Genomic DNA, 16,659 nt, shown 5'->3' on the forward strand with positions numbered 1-16,659 from the left:
TGAATATTACAGTATATGATCTATGACAATGCTCAGGCCACATCCAGCCCTTTGGCTGTTCCTGTGTGGCCTGCATGGGTGGCTTTTATTTTGAAGGTGACTGTTATTTATTTTATTTTTTTAGTTTACATATGTGTGTATATGCACCTTACGCACCTTCACAGCTCTATTGATTTGACCTCCATAACAGTCCCAGTTTCTTATGTGGCCCTTTGGGAAAATAATTGCCTACCTCTGATCTATGATATTCTCTTTCCTTACAAACTCTTAAATAGTGTTGCTTTGGTTACTACTCTATAGAGATTTTTTTCCCTCTGGATATGGACAGAAGTATGCCTTATTTGATTGGTGGCTATTGAATCACTGGAGTTTTTTTACTGGTTGAATGGGAGTAGGTTGCTATTAACCCCACCCCTTATGTCCCATCAACATCTCTTCCAAATATTTTGAGGGTGAGAACTTATTAGAATAGTGTTGGAATCTGGAAAGAGAGAGGACAAGATCAAAATGCCTCTTCTGTCCATCGTTGGGAGAATTCTAGCAGAATTTCACTCAGTGGTAGAAAAAACTCTGAATCCCACCCATTGAATATAATTGAACTCCTTAGTTTAGGATATAGTACTGTAGTTATTATCTTTAATTTCATACCGTAATTTTAATTATCATGAGTGTGATAATACATTACATTGGATTGCTTTTGACTCTAGCATCTAAACTCCACAATCAGTAATAAAAATCTGGCCAGAAATGCTGGCCTGACAATCTGAGGAAGTGATACCACTTTTGTGCCAGTTATATTAGATACTGATCAATTTGTAGAATACTATTTAGAATGCCTCCTTTATGCCATTAAAGATCACAGACAGTCCTTAACCCTGCTTGAATAATCTAGATCAGGTGATCTAAATTACCTTTATCAGTTCAATTATATATATCTCATTCTGCTATTATGACATGGTATATTCATAAATTAAAATAGCTGGATTGTCAAATATAAAATGGGCCTTATTTATCAATGTTTCATATCATGTAGTTTAATTATAAACTTTTGAAGCTTCACCAATTAAATATTTAATTTGAGCAGAAAGTTAATACCCCCATTCCACTTTCCACAGCCTCAAATTCTGTATACTTTCCCCATTACACCATTTTAAATACGTTTGGGGCTGATAATTTCATTTGCAAGATCATATATGAAGGTGAGAATTTGGAAAGGGGGAGAAACTATCTTGATTTTAGCCCGTTGTGAAATTATATGGTAGGAAAAATGTTAATTCCCAAAAGAGCACTGTATTAGCAGAGATAAATCGAAACAATTGTATTACCCCCTTTTCTTCATAGCCCAAAATCCCACACTCCCTTCTTCCTTTCCCTTTAGGGAAGGCAAATGTTGAGCCTGCATCAACAATTAAGCCCATATTTTGTAAAGGAGCAATATAGCAAACGGGGGATTTTATTACCTCAGGCTTCACAGCAAGGGGCATTGCTACTAAAAGCTGTTGCGTCCTCCCTCCTTCCCCTTCCCCTTTTCTGGTTCCTATATGATCATGGCAAACGGAGAATGTCAGATCTGAGAATCTGGACCATCTTGTGAGCAGTGACAGTTGTGCCAGCCTGAACAAACCTGAGCAACATTGTCTGTCATGGGAATACCACAGCTGTTAATCGTGCTATTGTTAGAGAGTGTCACTACGGTGACTTTTTTTTTTATTGAAGAAAGCCTCCAGCAGTCTGTCTGCCACCAGAATCCTTTAAAACTGATTAGAACGACTAAGCACCCTGTTCTCGTGTCTCTCTTGAACGTGGTTCCTATAAGGATTCACTCAGCTGGCTCAGCTTTTGTTTACTTTGCGGTTCTATATTATCCCATCTCTCTGAGTTATCTATATTTCTGCACAAGTAATTTAAAGAGGGTATTTTTTGTAAACTTGTGGAGTTGTTTTTTTTTTAAAGAAGAACTGTTTTCAATAATAAACAATCATTAGAAATAATAAGCACTTTGGTAAAATTAATTTTTTTTATTTTAGAGCCACAGCAGGATCTGTGGTCAACTAATCTGTGTTTTAGTGGGACACGGTGGCTCAGTATCTAAGACGCTGAGCTTGTTGATTGAAAGGGCAGTTCAACGCTTTGAATTCCTAGTGCCGTGTAACGGGGTGAGCTCCCATTACTTCTGCCAACCTAGCAGTTCAAAAGCACGTAAAAAATGCAAGTAAAAAAATAGTGGGAAGGTAACAGCGTTCCGTGCGCCTTTGGTGTTTAGTCATGCCAGCCACATGACCACGGAGATGTCTTTGGACAGCGCTGACTCTTCGGCTTTGAAACGGAGATGAGCACCGCCCCCTAGAGTTGGGAACGACTAGCACATATGTGCAAGGGGAACCTTTACCTTTAATCTGTGTTTTGAAGCTGTGAGACAGTTCTCTTAGTGATATGTCCTGTTGATGGACTTGCATTTGTAATTGCTTTTTCCTAAATTATTATAAATGTAGGATTTAGATAAATTAATACTTATCAGTTAATCAATTTTCAAAAAGCCAGTAATTCAGGCAAAGTTGCCTACTGTCCCCTTACCCCCTTACGGGAGTGCTTTACACCAAGGCTGGTTAATTTATTAATGTCTGATGCACTAAACCCCTTAAAAGACTGTCTTTTTGATATAAATCAATGCAGTCATGTCAATAAAAAGAGAGTTTCTTTTGCATGAAAATTGTTTATGACATCTTTTAGATGAGATAATTATTTAGTTTCATGGATGGATTCTTTTTAATACCGTATGTTGTTGGATTTAAGATGAACAGAAAAAGTCTTTGAGGCATTGGGAATTAATAGCTAGGGCAAGTATTTGTGAAGTAGACACTCATTTGGTAGAGCAATTCTAATATATTTCACTATATAGTCATCATTGTACCATTAAACCAGTAATATATAAGCAGGTATCCTTCATCTGTTTCTTAATTATAAATACAATTATATTTTTTCTTTCTTTTCTGATGGTGATAGAGACAGATTTTATTCACATACATGAGAAATCACTTTATAGACGCCTATTTTTAAAATGCAGTCATGTATGATTTAATTACAAGGACAGAGGGCTATGCAATAATCACAGCCCGATTGTAACATACATTTTAATGTTAAAACTTTTTTTATGGATTGTTTAATGATGTCTGCCCTGAATGTTACATTAATATATATTAATACAAAAAATATCCAGGTGTAATTTTTGTACTTGCCTAGTATTTTCCCTGCCCAATATTAGGACTTATTTTAGCTCCAAATATCACATTAATATTAATATTTTAATATTTTTGAAAAATTGTTCAAAAATGCTCAAGTAAAAAGAGTCCAAGATTACATTTTTGTCATAATTTCATTTTTTTTCAAAATTGGAATGACACAGTTCCAGTGCAAGTATACTTAGTTCAATTGATCTTTTGTAAATTATTATGTTTGTTTGTCTTTGTAACATTAACCCCATCTGTTAGCCAATTCATAGTGATATATATTATCCTGCAAAGAAAGGAACCTCTTCCTCCTTTTCTCACTACCGTAGAATTGAATTTAGTTTTCTTCTTCCATGGGGAGATCTTTTCTCTTTCTGCTGATGATTTCAATATTTTTTTGATTCCTTTGTGTATGCTTGATGCAAGCAGCAGTCCTCTTTTAAATCATTCCAGAAATGATGCATTTTATAAAAATACACAAATCCAACATTATTGAAGTAATGGGTTTTCAGACAACAGTAGGCTTTATAATAAAATAGGGAAACGTTCTCCATTTTAGGTCTTTCCAGTTGTTTTCTAATGGCGATAGACTGATGCCAGTTGCAGTCTTATTTGTGAGGAAACTGGGTTGGTCTGAATGGAAGCTTGAGTTGGGTGGATTGGTATTTTTCATGAAGACTGCAGAGGCATAAAGGGTTAAATAAATCCCCATAAATTGCAATCCAGATTGCCTTGTTGCTTCCATAGCTGTTGCTTTAAGGTGAGTGGTGGACTACGATAAACCTGGTTTTCTAATTTCATATTTAGGCTGAATGAGTTTTGAAGTGGACACTTTCTGGTTCTGCTTTAAGCACATCTTAAATTATAAAATACGTCAAAGTAAAATGACTATTGTAAAGATAGTTAATTTTAATTATGTGCAAATTGCTAGTCTTTATGTTAGAAAAGCAGCAACAATGTATTTAAAGACTTGATAAAATCCTGTGTATATTTTCTTGTGACACACATATATTCTTTGTGTAAGAAGGGAAAAGTTCATTATTCTGTTGTTTTCTGATTGAATTATTACTGATAATATACAGTATATTTATTTTATTTATTTTATTTATTTTATATAAATAAAAGTATATTTAATTTGTTTTAGAACGGTATTTTATTATAGCTCTTCTTAATGTTATATATCTCATAGCATTGCACTCATTTTGCAACTCCTTTGACTAGGCTTTAAGGGCAAAGAAGTATAACAATAACTAAGATTAATTAAATAAAAGAATATGGAAACAAGAGTAGAGGTCTTATCGTGAAAGACTGAGACTGTATTTCAAATTATGTCATTAATATGAATTTATGTGTTCGAAAGAAGAGTAATTCCCCAGTCAGATTAATAGGCTGTTTAATATTTTCTTTTAAAAAAAGAGTTAAAACTGCAAACTTTAATTAAAAAATGTGCTAAATATCTGTGTTCCAGCGCATACAAGCTGCAATCTTAACAGCATTTAATAATCCAACAAGTAAAACGGCAGATGAAGAAACCAAAAGAAAAGTCAAAGGTATGGTTTCCTTTGGCACCACTTCCCTGTATTATTTGCACAAGAGTTTCCTTATTGTACAAATAGCTATCTTTATAATTTCTAAAAGGCAATTCTAGTATTTTCACTTGGGGAGGAGGCAGAGCGTTGTATAACAGAGGCAATATATTTAAGCGGCATATCGAAGTACTTGATCAATAATTGAGAAGGAAAGAAGAGTACACACACCGAAGACTGCAGCACCTGTGCACATTTATCTAGGAAAATGTTCCACTGAATTCAGGGAGACTGATTTCTGAGAAGGTACTAGGATTGTACTGTGAGGTGTCAGGCACTACTTTTCTTTTAACTAGAAAAGCTGAAAAGTTGGCAATTTGATGGGTGCATAAAAAAGATTTCAGATACGTAGAATTTAAATAGAAGACTATAGCCCTGAACATATTAACCTGGAAGCATTTGAGCACACGTAGAACTTATAAAATTCATGCTGTGTAAGGAGTTGGGGAGTTTATTTTCTGCTGATAAAACACCAGCTATATCATCATCTCAAGGCAAATAGTTGTGCTTCTTAGCTTGTTGTTGATGAGTAAAGTTCACATAATTAGTTAAAGATACCGAAATTCTTTGATACCATATTCTTTGAATAGTTTTCAAAATTATATTAAGGGGAAAGTAAAATCTACTGGAATTTACTGCTGCATCACATAATATAGCAACATAATAAAATATCTACCACATTCCTTGTGAAGTACAAACGATATATTGAATGTAGTCATAGATAACTCATTTTTATAATCAAACTGTACCTGGATGCAAACATCCAGTGACCTCTTTCCTCTTATTGCCATCTGGTGGCCACCCAAGTATTTGCAGCTTTGGTATGATAAGTTTTTTCCCCTGCTGATGGATGCAAACTATAATTTACTTTGGATGTATATTTTCTGAATTAAATTTTAGAATTAATTCTGCTAAATTTAGAATAGAGATGCACAATTTTTAAAGAAGTTTTTTTTCCCCCAGCATATGGGAGAGAGGGTGTGAAGATGAATTTCATAGACAGGATTTTTGTGGGTGAATTGACCAGCACTATCATGTGTGAGGAATGTGAAAATGTAAGTATTATGGAATTTGATAAGAAGGGTGTTGAATAATCATTTGGATAATGGTAGGCTAATTTCTGATATTGTCATGACAATGTGGACTGGCTTCTTAAATATTATGAAAATCAATTCATTAAGTTCAACTTGGTTTCCACCTCTCCAATTTGTCAAGTATTAGCTTTACTTGGAGAAGAAAGAAATGCTTTTCTTATAATCAGTATAGATCTAAGAATACCAGTTATGAATAATAACTAATATGTAAAGAGAAAGAATGTTTTCTCCTGAAAGATTCATTAGTGCATGCAAACCAACATTTAAGTTGTAGCCTGCAGCTTCAGCAGGGGAAGGAGGCACACCACAGAAGTCAATAGGCTGGTCTCAGGAAGTGGAATGAGACTTGTGATGTCTTCAGGATGGTCCTGCCTGGTTATTCTCCCCACCATTGTTGCTGTTGTCCATTCACTTGCTTCTCCATCCTATCTTCTTTGTTTGACGGGAAGATGAAAAGGCAAATATATATTTGAAAAGAAAATAAATATTTGACCTTTATGGGGAGGAGACATGAGATGAGAGTATGGCTAACTGATGAGGACTAATTAGTCCGAAATAGATCTATCTTAGTCCCCCTTTAGTCTCCCAATAGACAGCAAAATGCTGGTTTGATGTCTGAAAAAGCCTAGAAACTAGTAAATGGGATTTCACTGAGCTATGGCTGTATAAAGATTTTGATTTACGTAGGAAAAAACCCGGCTGAGGGAAAAATACACATAAGGGCCTACGAAGAATATATATATAGAAGAACCTGGCTAAAGAGACATACACATAAAACCTACGAAAAAGAAAGAAAAACAAAGAAAGAAAAACATATATATATATATATATATATATATATATATATATATATATATATATATATATATATATATATATATATAATCTTTTTTTTGTTCACTGCCTACTTCTATTGCTTGGAAAAAGCAAGTGAACAAAAATTATGGTAATAATGAAGAAAAGCAACTTTAGGCAACAGAGTTGGTAGTGTGCCTCCTACCAGGGTATAGACGTTGTCATTCTAGCTTCTAAGATGAGAGACAACTCAGTTGCTTGGTGCCTGATTCTACCAGCCAGTACACTTGGCCTTGTTTCATAGTTTGCTTCTATTTAATTGTGTCTCTGCTGAAGGAAGATTCTGTGATCCAGTTGAAGTTTATGCCTTAAGGAAGGAATGACAATTTTCATTTTTTTCTGCTCTAAGATTTCCACAGTAAAAGAACCCTTCATTGATCTTTCACTTCCTATAATAGAAGAAAGGGTAAGAAAGTTCTTATTCCATAAAGCCTTCATTTTAATTGTCAGAAGTCTTCTTTGTACCATTTGATATAAATAACTCAGCCAATTTAGGATGGAAAAAAGAAGAATATATTGTTACACATAGAAATTATAGCTGGTGTCATATATTGCTTTAAATCTGGTTTGGTTTTGGTTTAGACCAGGGGTGAAATGCTCCCGGTTCGGACCGGATCGCCCGATCCGGTAGCGATGGTGGCGGGTGGTTCGGAGAACTGGTAGCAAAAATCCCTGCGCCCCCCTCCCCCCATGCCCAGCTGAGCCGCACGATCATCAGAGGCTTTTATTTTTTACTTTTAAAAGCATTTTTTCTATAACCTCTTCTGATGAAAAAATGCTTTTAAAGGTAAAAAAAAAAAGCCTCTGATAATCGCGCGGCTCAGCTAGGATCATCAGAGGCTTTTCAAAGCATTTTTTCTGCAACCTCTTGGCCGAAGAGGTGGTAAAAAAAATGCTTTGAAAAGTCTCTGATGATCCCAGCTGAGTTGCTTGATCGGCAGAGAGGTATTTTTAAAAAAGCCTCTCTGACGATCCCAGCCGAGTTGCCTGATCGGCAGAGGCTTTTCAAAGCATTAGAAAAAATGCTTTGAAAAGTTAAAAAAAAAAAAAAAAGTTGGCTACGCCCACCCAGTCACATTACCCTCCCCACCAAGCCACGCCCACAGAACCGGTAGTAACAAATTTTACATTTCACCCCTGGTTTAGACTACTGTGTAAATGCAGCTATTATGATTTTTAATTCATGGTATGTATGAAAGTCAATTCTAATTAAATAATGTCTTAGATGATTTGCTAGTAACCCATGTTGATTTTTCTAGACCTCAAAACCTGTTTGTTTTGGAAGGACAAGCAAAGGTAAACAAATACAAGAAGCAGATACTGATCGATTCAGCTGTTCTTCCATATCTGCTCTGACTAATCAGCAATCAAAATTATCTAGAAAGTGTTCATTAACAAAGGATAAGGTAAGAATAAGACAGTATGGACAATTGTACATGAATTCAGATGTTCTTTTTAAAAACCCGGATTACATAATTTTAACTTGCAATTTTAGGTTGCAAGTGTTTGAATGTACTTTAATCAGTTTTTTCAGAAATCTTAGTACTGCATTGATTAATTGAAAGATTTTAATATAAATGAAAAGATTGTCACTGAAATATATATATAAGATTGTATATAAGTATGAAGAGGCTGAAGATATCTTAAAATGATAGATTTAAAATATAGTAAAGGTAAAAGTTCCCCTCACACATATGTGTTAGTCGTTCCCGACTCTAGGGCGCAGTGCTCATCTCTGTTTCAAAGCCAAAGAGCCAGAGCTGTCCAAAGACATTTCCGTGGTCATGTGGCCGGCATGACTAAACACCAAAGGCGCACGGAATGCTGTTACCTTCCCACCAAAGTCCCTATTTTTCTACTTGCATTTTTTTAATGTGCTTTCGAACTGCTAGAAGCTGGGACAAGTAACGGGAGCTCATCCCATTATGCGGCACTAGGGATTTGAACTGCTGAACTGCCGACCTTTCATTCGACGAGCTCAGCATCTTAGCCACTGAGCCACTGCATCCCTCTTAAAATATAGTACTTGAAGGCAAACATTCACATTTGATTTGGAAACCTTGCTGAAAAATAATTTCTTAAATAATATCATTTAAAATCTTTTGAAAAGAACTTTGAAATTTCAGAAGCAATTTGTCTATTCATTACCAAATTTTAGTTTCCATGTTCAGGAACATTAGTTATAAATGGCATTATCAATTATGAACATAGGAGGTTGACAGGTTCTAATAAGATCAGGAGGCTTTATCAATTTAAAATAATTTATGTATGAATTTAAAATATTTACTCAAAGACTAAAACTAAATAGTTTTTTATATGTGTGTAAATGCCTTGTGTAAAATTCTGTCTTATAATTATGTAGATTTCCTTTCATTTGAATAGTTTTATTCAGGCTTCCCTTCAAACAAACATTTTACAGTTTTATAAATCACAGTAGGCGATAATATGGTTGATATTTGGTTTAACTTGATGAATAAATTTAAAAGATGGTAAAAAGTTTGTGCCAATGAATATGCTTGGTTTTTTTGTAAAATAAAACTTCAGCTGGACATCATTGAATAAAAATTAAGAGAAAAGAAGGTCAATTACTCTTTTATTATGGTTAATGACCAGAATTCCACTTACCAGAAAATAGAAATTAAAACATGTGAAATATAAAAATAAATGAAAACAAAACAATAACTTAAATAATCATTATGATTAGTTACAACAGGTTTTACAAATAATAAAATAAAAATTGGCTGAAGAGACTGAATCATATTGACTTGCTAACAATTATATCTAGTATAAATCTGAATGAGCCAGAAATTTAATTAATGTGCAATATAAAATAGAGCTATGCATTTTTATAAAGTGGACGGGGTTTCAAATTTTCCAAGAACAGAGAGCAAATGCCCAAGCTTTTCTTCCCAACCACTTGGTACCATCCTTAGTTAGAGCCTTGGTGGCGCAGCAGACTAATGTGCTGTTAACTAGCACCAGCTGCCTGCAATTACTGCAAGTTCAAATCTCACCAGGCTCAAGGTTGACTCAGCCTTCCATCCTTTTGAGGTAGGTAAAATGAGGACCCAGATTGTGGGGGCAATAAGCTGACTTTGTATGAATAAAGAACACCGCTGGAGGTGGTCAAAAGCCCTACTAAGCAGGTATATACAAAAGTATGAAGGCTATTGCTTAACGCATTGTGAGCCGCCCTGAGTCTCCGGAGAAAGCTGGCATATAAATTGAATAAATAAATAAATAAATAAATAAACAAACAAACAAACAAACAAACAAACAAACAAACTACCAGGCTGAACTCGAAAATCTAACCATATAGAAAGGCCAGTTTATACATATACATACATGTTTATGCATGTATAAAGAAAGGGATAGGATAGGATAGGATAGGATAGGATAGGATAGGATAGGATAGGATAGAATAGAATAGAATAGAATAGAATAGAATAGAATAGAATAGAATAGAATAGAATAGAATAGAATAGAATAGAATAGAATAGAATTCTTTATTGGCCAAGTGTAATTGGATACACAAGGAATTGGTCTTGGTGCATATGTTCTCAGTGTACATAAAAGAAAAGATAAATTCGTCAAGAATCATAAGGTACAACACTTAATGATAGTCATAGGGTACAAATAAGCAATCAAATCATACTAGGAAACAATATAAATCGTACGGATACAAGCAACAAAGTTACAGTCATACTGTCATAAGTGGGAGGAGATGGGTGATAGGAACAATGAGAAGATTAATAGTAATGCAGACTTAGTGAATAGTTTGCAGTGCTTCTAAGATTGTGTTTGCAGTGCTTCTATGGGATTTGAATAATGTGGTTTTTTTTTTCTTTTTCTTATAACACTTTGATGATGACATGGCAACTGTCAGAACCAGGTAAACCATGAAAGACGACTTGCCAACAAATCTGGTGAAGAAGAAACCCCTTTTATTCTGCCTGGAAAAATCAGAAACTCTAAAATAGAAGACAGAGCCAATACTTCATGCGCAAGAGACAGCGGTGCCGTTTTGGACTCTCCAGGAAATGGAAGTCAGACTGAAGGCAGTGAGAAAGAAGTCAGCCGTTCTGAAAGTAGCATTGATGCTGATAGCGAGGCTTCTGAAAGTGAAAGCGCGTCTAAGCAAATGATGGCCAGTAAAACTTGTCCCTCACCTGATTTATGCACTGATGGACACAGACACTTACCTCCAATTACTAAAATGCAATATAGCAAATCCAGCAATAGCAGTACGGAGGCACTTACTAGTGCCTTGTCAAAATTTCACTTTGGAAGCACAGCCATTGAGAGCGAAGGGCCTCTCAACACTTTTTCGAGCCTGTCGAAGAACACTGCCTTTTCAACAGAGGTGCAAAACCCTCAAAATGCTTTCCAGACTCTTTCTCAGAGCTACGTAACAAGTTCTAAGGAATGTTCGGTTCAATCCTGCCTCTATCAGTTTACCTCCGTGGAGCTGCTAATGGGCAACAATAAGCTGCTTTGTGAAAACTGTACAGATCAGAAGCACAAACACCAGAAAAAAGCAAATTCCACAGGTAGCCAGTAATAAAAATCTTTCTGATTCAAGGACAGGCTCATTCAAGGGTGGTATTTATGTGTTATGGAAAGCAGCGCCCTTCCCATATTCTCTACTGTCTCCTTTAAAAGTGAATTGAGGGATCCATTTCAAAGGCCTTTTGTAAATTCACCAAGAGCAGGGGTCTGTTCTGCCCCAGCTACGGATCCCAAAGAATGTAGCACACACGAACTCCGAACAAAACTCAGTTTACTTCAAAACACAGTCTTTTGCAAATGCAGGCTGTTAATAAAAACGTTCTTAACAACCTGCCAGAAATTCCACAGATTAGATAGAGTTGGCAGAAAGCCCAGAAGCCAGGGTTGCAGAGAAAATTCAAACTCAATGATCAGCGAACGAATGGACGAACACACATTGTTTCCTGCAGCTTTTTACAAGCTGTGTGCAAACTTAAATAGGCTAAGGGAGTAGCCAATTAGTCCCAAGCCTTACTCTGGAGGAGACCTCCTCCTTAGTAACCACTCCTGCCTTTTGGCAGCTCTGTGCTCGTGCATTGAGAAGAGGCTCCTCCACTTCATCCTCTTCACTTAAAGGAGCCTCTGGAGATTCTGAAGGCCCTGGCTGAATCCCTGCCTCTGGCACCACATCTTCTTCAGCCTCCTCACTGTCCGACTCGAGCGCCGGCTGCACAGGCTGCTGACATCACACCAGCCTCCTTGTCGGGATCAGCAACAATCCGCGCAGGCTGCTGGCGGGCCACAACAGGGCCTCCAACCTTGGCAATTTTAAGACTTGTGGATTTCAACTCCCAGAATTGGCAAAGTTGGCTGAGGAACTCTGGGAGTTGATGTCCACAAGTCTTAAAGTTGCCAAGGTTGGAGACCCCTGACCTAGAGGTTAATTGTTCATTGATTCTTTGCAGGTTCATTGATTCTTTGCTCAGGTTCATTGCTGGCTTTGATGTCACTTTGAACCACGGGTGTCTGCTGAACCATCCAGTACCATCCTTTTTGAGACAGCTTTGTAGTTTATCTCCGGAAGAATAAGGGAATATTCTTGAATCTGTTGGAGCCAATTGGATCTCTTCTCAAGTTGGCTTTGAGGGCCCTGTACAAAAACAAACTAGTCTGCCAACAATTAGATTGTTGTTTCCTTCCTTCTTTCAGATAGAAGGAAAGAGGAAAGAGACTGTCACTTAAGGAGGTATAGTTTGGTCAGTTTTAATGACTGTTGGGTGATATCCAGTATTCCACACTCAGCTAAGCTGACGGGGAAATAGTGGTACTACACTTTCAAAGGTTTTTTTAAAAAAACAAAATGAATAACTTGATCATTCTGAGTCTGGGTTTAGCGATGGAGTTGCCCATTGGTTGGCCTGTATATATATAGAACGACAAAGAAAGCCCTTATGAATTCTACTTGGCTCTTTCAGTGGCTTGTGATACTATTGACCAGGATATATTATTGGAACATCTGTTTCTATCTCTATCTCTATCATCTCTATCTCTCCATCTGTCTCTATCTCTTTACTCTGCCTTATATTTTTTCATGTATTTTCAGATCATTTTCCTTATAAATGATGCATTTTTTTTATAGACAAGAAGACAGAAAGCGTCTATACAAATGCTAGGAAGCAGCTGCTGATTTCTTTGGTGCCTGCTGTTCTGATCCTCCATCTGAAAAGATTTCATCAGGTAATGCACTGAAAAAGATGAGGGTTTTTCCTCCCTAAAAGTTAACCGACAGGTATTTTTATTAGAGCTACATTAAATATTTGTTTGGTTCATTTTCAGAAGTTGTCTAAGAGTGGTGGAAGATTTGCAAAAACAAAGTGGACTTTGTTGCACATTGGCATTTTACTGTTTTCACTGAGCAGCTAATATACTAATTTTTTTTTAATCTGTAAAATACCCTTTTCTTATTCTAAGTGTCTGTTGCTTATCTCAGCAAATTTTGAGATTAAGGTACCAGGCTAGAAAGAGGGACACTGTGAGTTGTAGTCATATATGCAGTGTGTGTGTGTTTGTGTGTGTGTGATATACAGAGTTTGTTGTCTTTCCAGTAGTTTTGCAAAGTAATACAATTTATCTATTAAAAGAAAAAAAAAATAGCCAAGTTTTGTTTCAGCACTACTTGATTCCTAGCTTAATAACATGCGTCAAATATAGCATTCAGATTCAGGTTTTCCTCTTGATTCCAAAATATTCTATGTTTAATTTTTCCTGGACTGGAGTAATACAAGGTAATATGATATTTTAGGTTGTATATTGTAACTCTAAAAGATCATTTGTTATGTAAATCGTTCATAGTAGCTACTGATTTATTTATTTCAAAATGTAACATTTCAAATATTTACGCATTAAATTCAAATTCTACAAATACTTTCAATTTCTTTTAAAGGCTGGCATGAGCCTACGAAAAGTAAATCGACATGTAGATTTCCCACTTGTTTTGGATTTGGCTCCATTTTGTTCTGCCTTTTGCAAGGTAAGACATAATAAAAGCATAATGACAGGTTGCGTTTGAAGCATGAAATGTTTCAGTTGAAGATTGACAAGACTTTCTTCTTACAGATGTCAAACATTTTTAGTCATACATTTCAGTCAGATTCTTGTACAACAAAGATCATTCTGTTAAACCAAGCTTTAGCAATAGCTGAAAATACCTTTTGCTACCTGAAATTAGAATAAACTGACTGTTTTCTTTTAATAAAATTGCATTTATTTAACATGTGTCAAACAATTGTCCTAGTTTCTACAATAAAAGCTTGTACACTCTTCTTGCTAGGTTAGACTTAGGACTAATTATTAACAATGCATTTAAAGGAGAAAGAAAATAAGGCAAATTAAAATATAAGGAAAACCATGTTAGGTAGCCAGTGCAACAGCACTACAAAACTCATATTGAAAGTATTACAAAGTCCATACTACGTGGCCCTCACTTCCTTCCTTCCTTTCCTAGAATGTGACTGATGGTGGGAAGGTCCTCTATGCGCTTTATGGAATAGTAGAGCATAATGGCTCCATGCGGGGAGGTCATTATGCAGCTTATGTAAAAATCCGATCATCGTCCAAAAAACATTTGGAGCACAACTCTAGCAATAGAAACGTTCAAGGTAGGTATCTAAACAAAACTCTGTGATCAGATTAAAAAAAAAAAACTTTTGTGTTGTGTTTACAGATAGTCCTCAATTTAGGACCACACTTGAGATCAGAATTTCTATTGCTAAGCAAGGCAGTTTTTAAGTGACTGGCACCCAATTTTACGACCCATTTTGCTCTGGTTAAGTGAATCGTTGCATTTGTTAAGTGAATCGTGTGGTCATTAAGCGAATCTGACTTCCTGCATTGATTTTCCATGTAAGAAGCCAGCTGGGAAAGTTAGAAATGGTGATCACATGACTTCAGGACATGGCAACCGACATAAATGCATGCTGGTTGCCAAGTGCCTGAATTTTGATTATGTGACCAGCGTATGCTGCTACGGTCATAAGTGCAAGGACTGCGTCTACTTATTATTTTCAGTGCCATTTCAGTTGCTAAATGAATGGTTATAAGTCAAGGATTACCTGTATATACATGTATGTATGTATGTATGTATGTATGTATGTATGTATGTATGTAATCTTTATTATATTTTCATTTGCATAGTTTCTCTCCAAAAAATATTGTTACAAATGCTAATAATTACAGAAAACTGTTTCCTTTACATTGCATGGGTCATATCAGTTAATATGATTTTAATTTTGGCATGAGGTGGACATGAATTTAAGCAATCAGGTGTGGCTGGTACTCTCAAGAGGCCCATATATTAGAAAAACATACTTTTTTTATATAGTCTAGATTTGGTATACTATACTGTATCAGTTTTTCCTCAGCCCTGAAGCTATTGCCTCCTTGCTCGAGCAGAGAATGATAAGAAGAATATAAAAAGTATTCTTTATTATTATCTCATTATTACAAGAACCACTTTAATCTTTTTCAAATACTGTTGCTTGTTCCACTCCACAATTTGGGTGTTATACTACCATAAGTGGTTTCCTTGTTTCACAGAGTCTTTCACAAGCAACGTTCACAACTTTCACTAAAGCTTCCAAAAGAACAGAGCTAAGATCCTAAAAACAAATTTGTAAATGTTTTAGAGCAGAGGTGTCAACCTCGCAGTGTCACGGTGGCGTCATGTGACTTATTGCATCTTTTCCCCCCTTCGCTAAACCGGGCGTGGCCAGTGCGTGATGCATTCGGCCTGCCATCTGCGAGTTTGATAGCCCTATTTTAACAGGGAGATACTTGCTTCTGAATCCTAATTGCTTGCTTAGCTTGATTGTACCTGTTGATTACAGCTAATGAACACTGGTTTTGTGTGTCTGTTTGCATTGCAGGTTTAAAAGAAACTCCAGGATCAGCTGTAGGACAGTGGGTTTATGTCAGTGATACCTATGTACAAGCAGTCCCAGAATCAAGAGTATTAAATTCACAAGCCTATTTGCTTTTCTATGAAAGAATTCTGTAGCCATGTTCAGTATGGAAAATGGAAGCAATTAGTGTTCTTTAACTTGCTTAAGTGCACAGAAAATTACAGTATATGTAAATATTGTGCCTTTATCTGTTCTTCTTCAATAGAGAATATACCCTGGTTTCAGACTCTGTAAATCATGGCTTGGATACAGAACAGCCTAATGCATGCATTGTCCCCTCCTCCCTCTTTTTTTCATGCATACAAAAATACAGTAGAGTTGCTAATGTTTTTGTTCAGTTGCTGTTTTTAAGGAACCCATAGCTTCATATGCTTTTATGAAGAGTTGAGGGCACAGACTGCATCGAAATGGAAATTAATAAAAAAAATCATATGTGATTGCAAGGAGGTCGGTATATGTGTGCGTTTCTGAATCCAAGCAGACATTGATTTTGAACTCCTAAGCTGTAATGTGAAATAATACATTCTGAAAAGGAAATAGTAATGTTTGAAAATGGGCTAGTTAAAATCATGTGCTTTTTCAAAAGTGAATTGCAGGAACAATCTTGATAGGACTGGCAACCTGATTTTTCCTCAGTGAAGAAAAAGCTGTTTATGGACACCAAAGCATGTTTTTGTAAAATATTTGGCACTCGATTATTCTTGAAAGGAATAAATTTAGATAAATTTAACATGTTCCACAAATGGAAACAAAATGGTTCATTCTACAAAACTAGGATACTATATTGTGTGTTCTAAGGGAATGTGGGAGTGCAAGCCTGATTTTACTCCGGGATGCTTTTCTTTATTTGAATATGCCTTGAAGTCTGATGATATTACAGGTGAAAACTCTATCAGAAAGCAAGCTAAACAGACATTTTCCTTTGAGGTGCTGGCTTTCAAATTTAGTG

At 36.0% G+C, this 16,659-nt stretch overlaps 1 protein-coding gene across 1 annotated transcript in view; it reads left to right on the forward strand.

Annotated features, from left to right (window-relative positions):
• Window positions 1-16,440, forward strand: part of USP45 (ubiquitin specific peptidase 45) — a 53,634-nt gene extending 37,194 nt beyond the window's left edge. Inside the window, exons 10-18 of the mRNA XM_070932829.1 lie at window positions 4,696-4,777; window positions 5,777-5,868; window positions 7,112-7,168; window positions 8,022-8,168; window positions 10,649-11,312; window positions 12,890-12,987; window positions 13,694-13,780; window positions 14,255-14,408; window positions 15,675-16,440. Coding sequence (XP_070788930.1) covers window positions 4,696-4,777; window positions 5,777-5,868; window positions 7,112-7,168; window positions 8,022-8,168; window positions 10,649-11,312; window positions 12,890-12,987; window positions 13,694-13,780; window positions 14,255-14,408; window positions 15,675-15,805 — 1,512 coding nt within the window. The 3' untranslated portion in view covers window positions 15,806-16,440. The remainder of the gene's footprint in view (window positions 1-4,695; window positions 4,778-5,776; window positions 5,869-7,111; window positions 7,169-8,021; window positions 8,169-10,648; window positions 11,313-12,889; window positions 12,988-13,693; window positions 13,781-14,254; window positions 14,409-15,674) is intronic.
• The last annotated feature ends 219 nt before the right edge of the window (window positions 16,441-16,659 follow it).

Source organism: Pituophis catenifer, unplaced genomic scaffold, assembly GCF_029215685.1.
Source record: "Pituophis catenifer annectens isolate HBS135680 unplaced genomic scaffold, rPitCat1.0.hap2 SCAF_1, whole genome shotgun sequence".
NCBI classification, from domain to species: Eukaryota; Metazoa; Chordata; class Lepidosauria; order Squamata; family Colubridae; genus Pituophis; species Pituophis catenifer.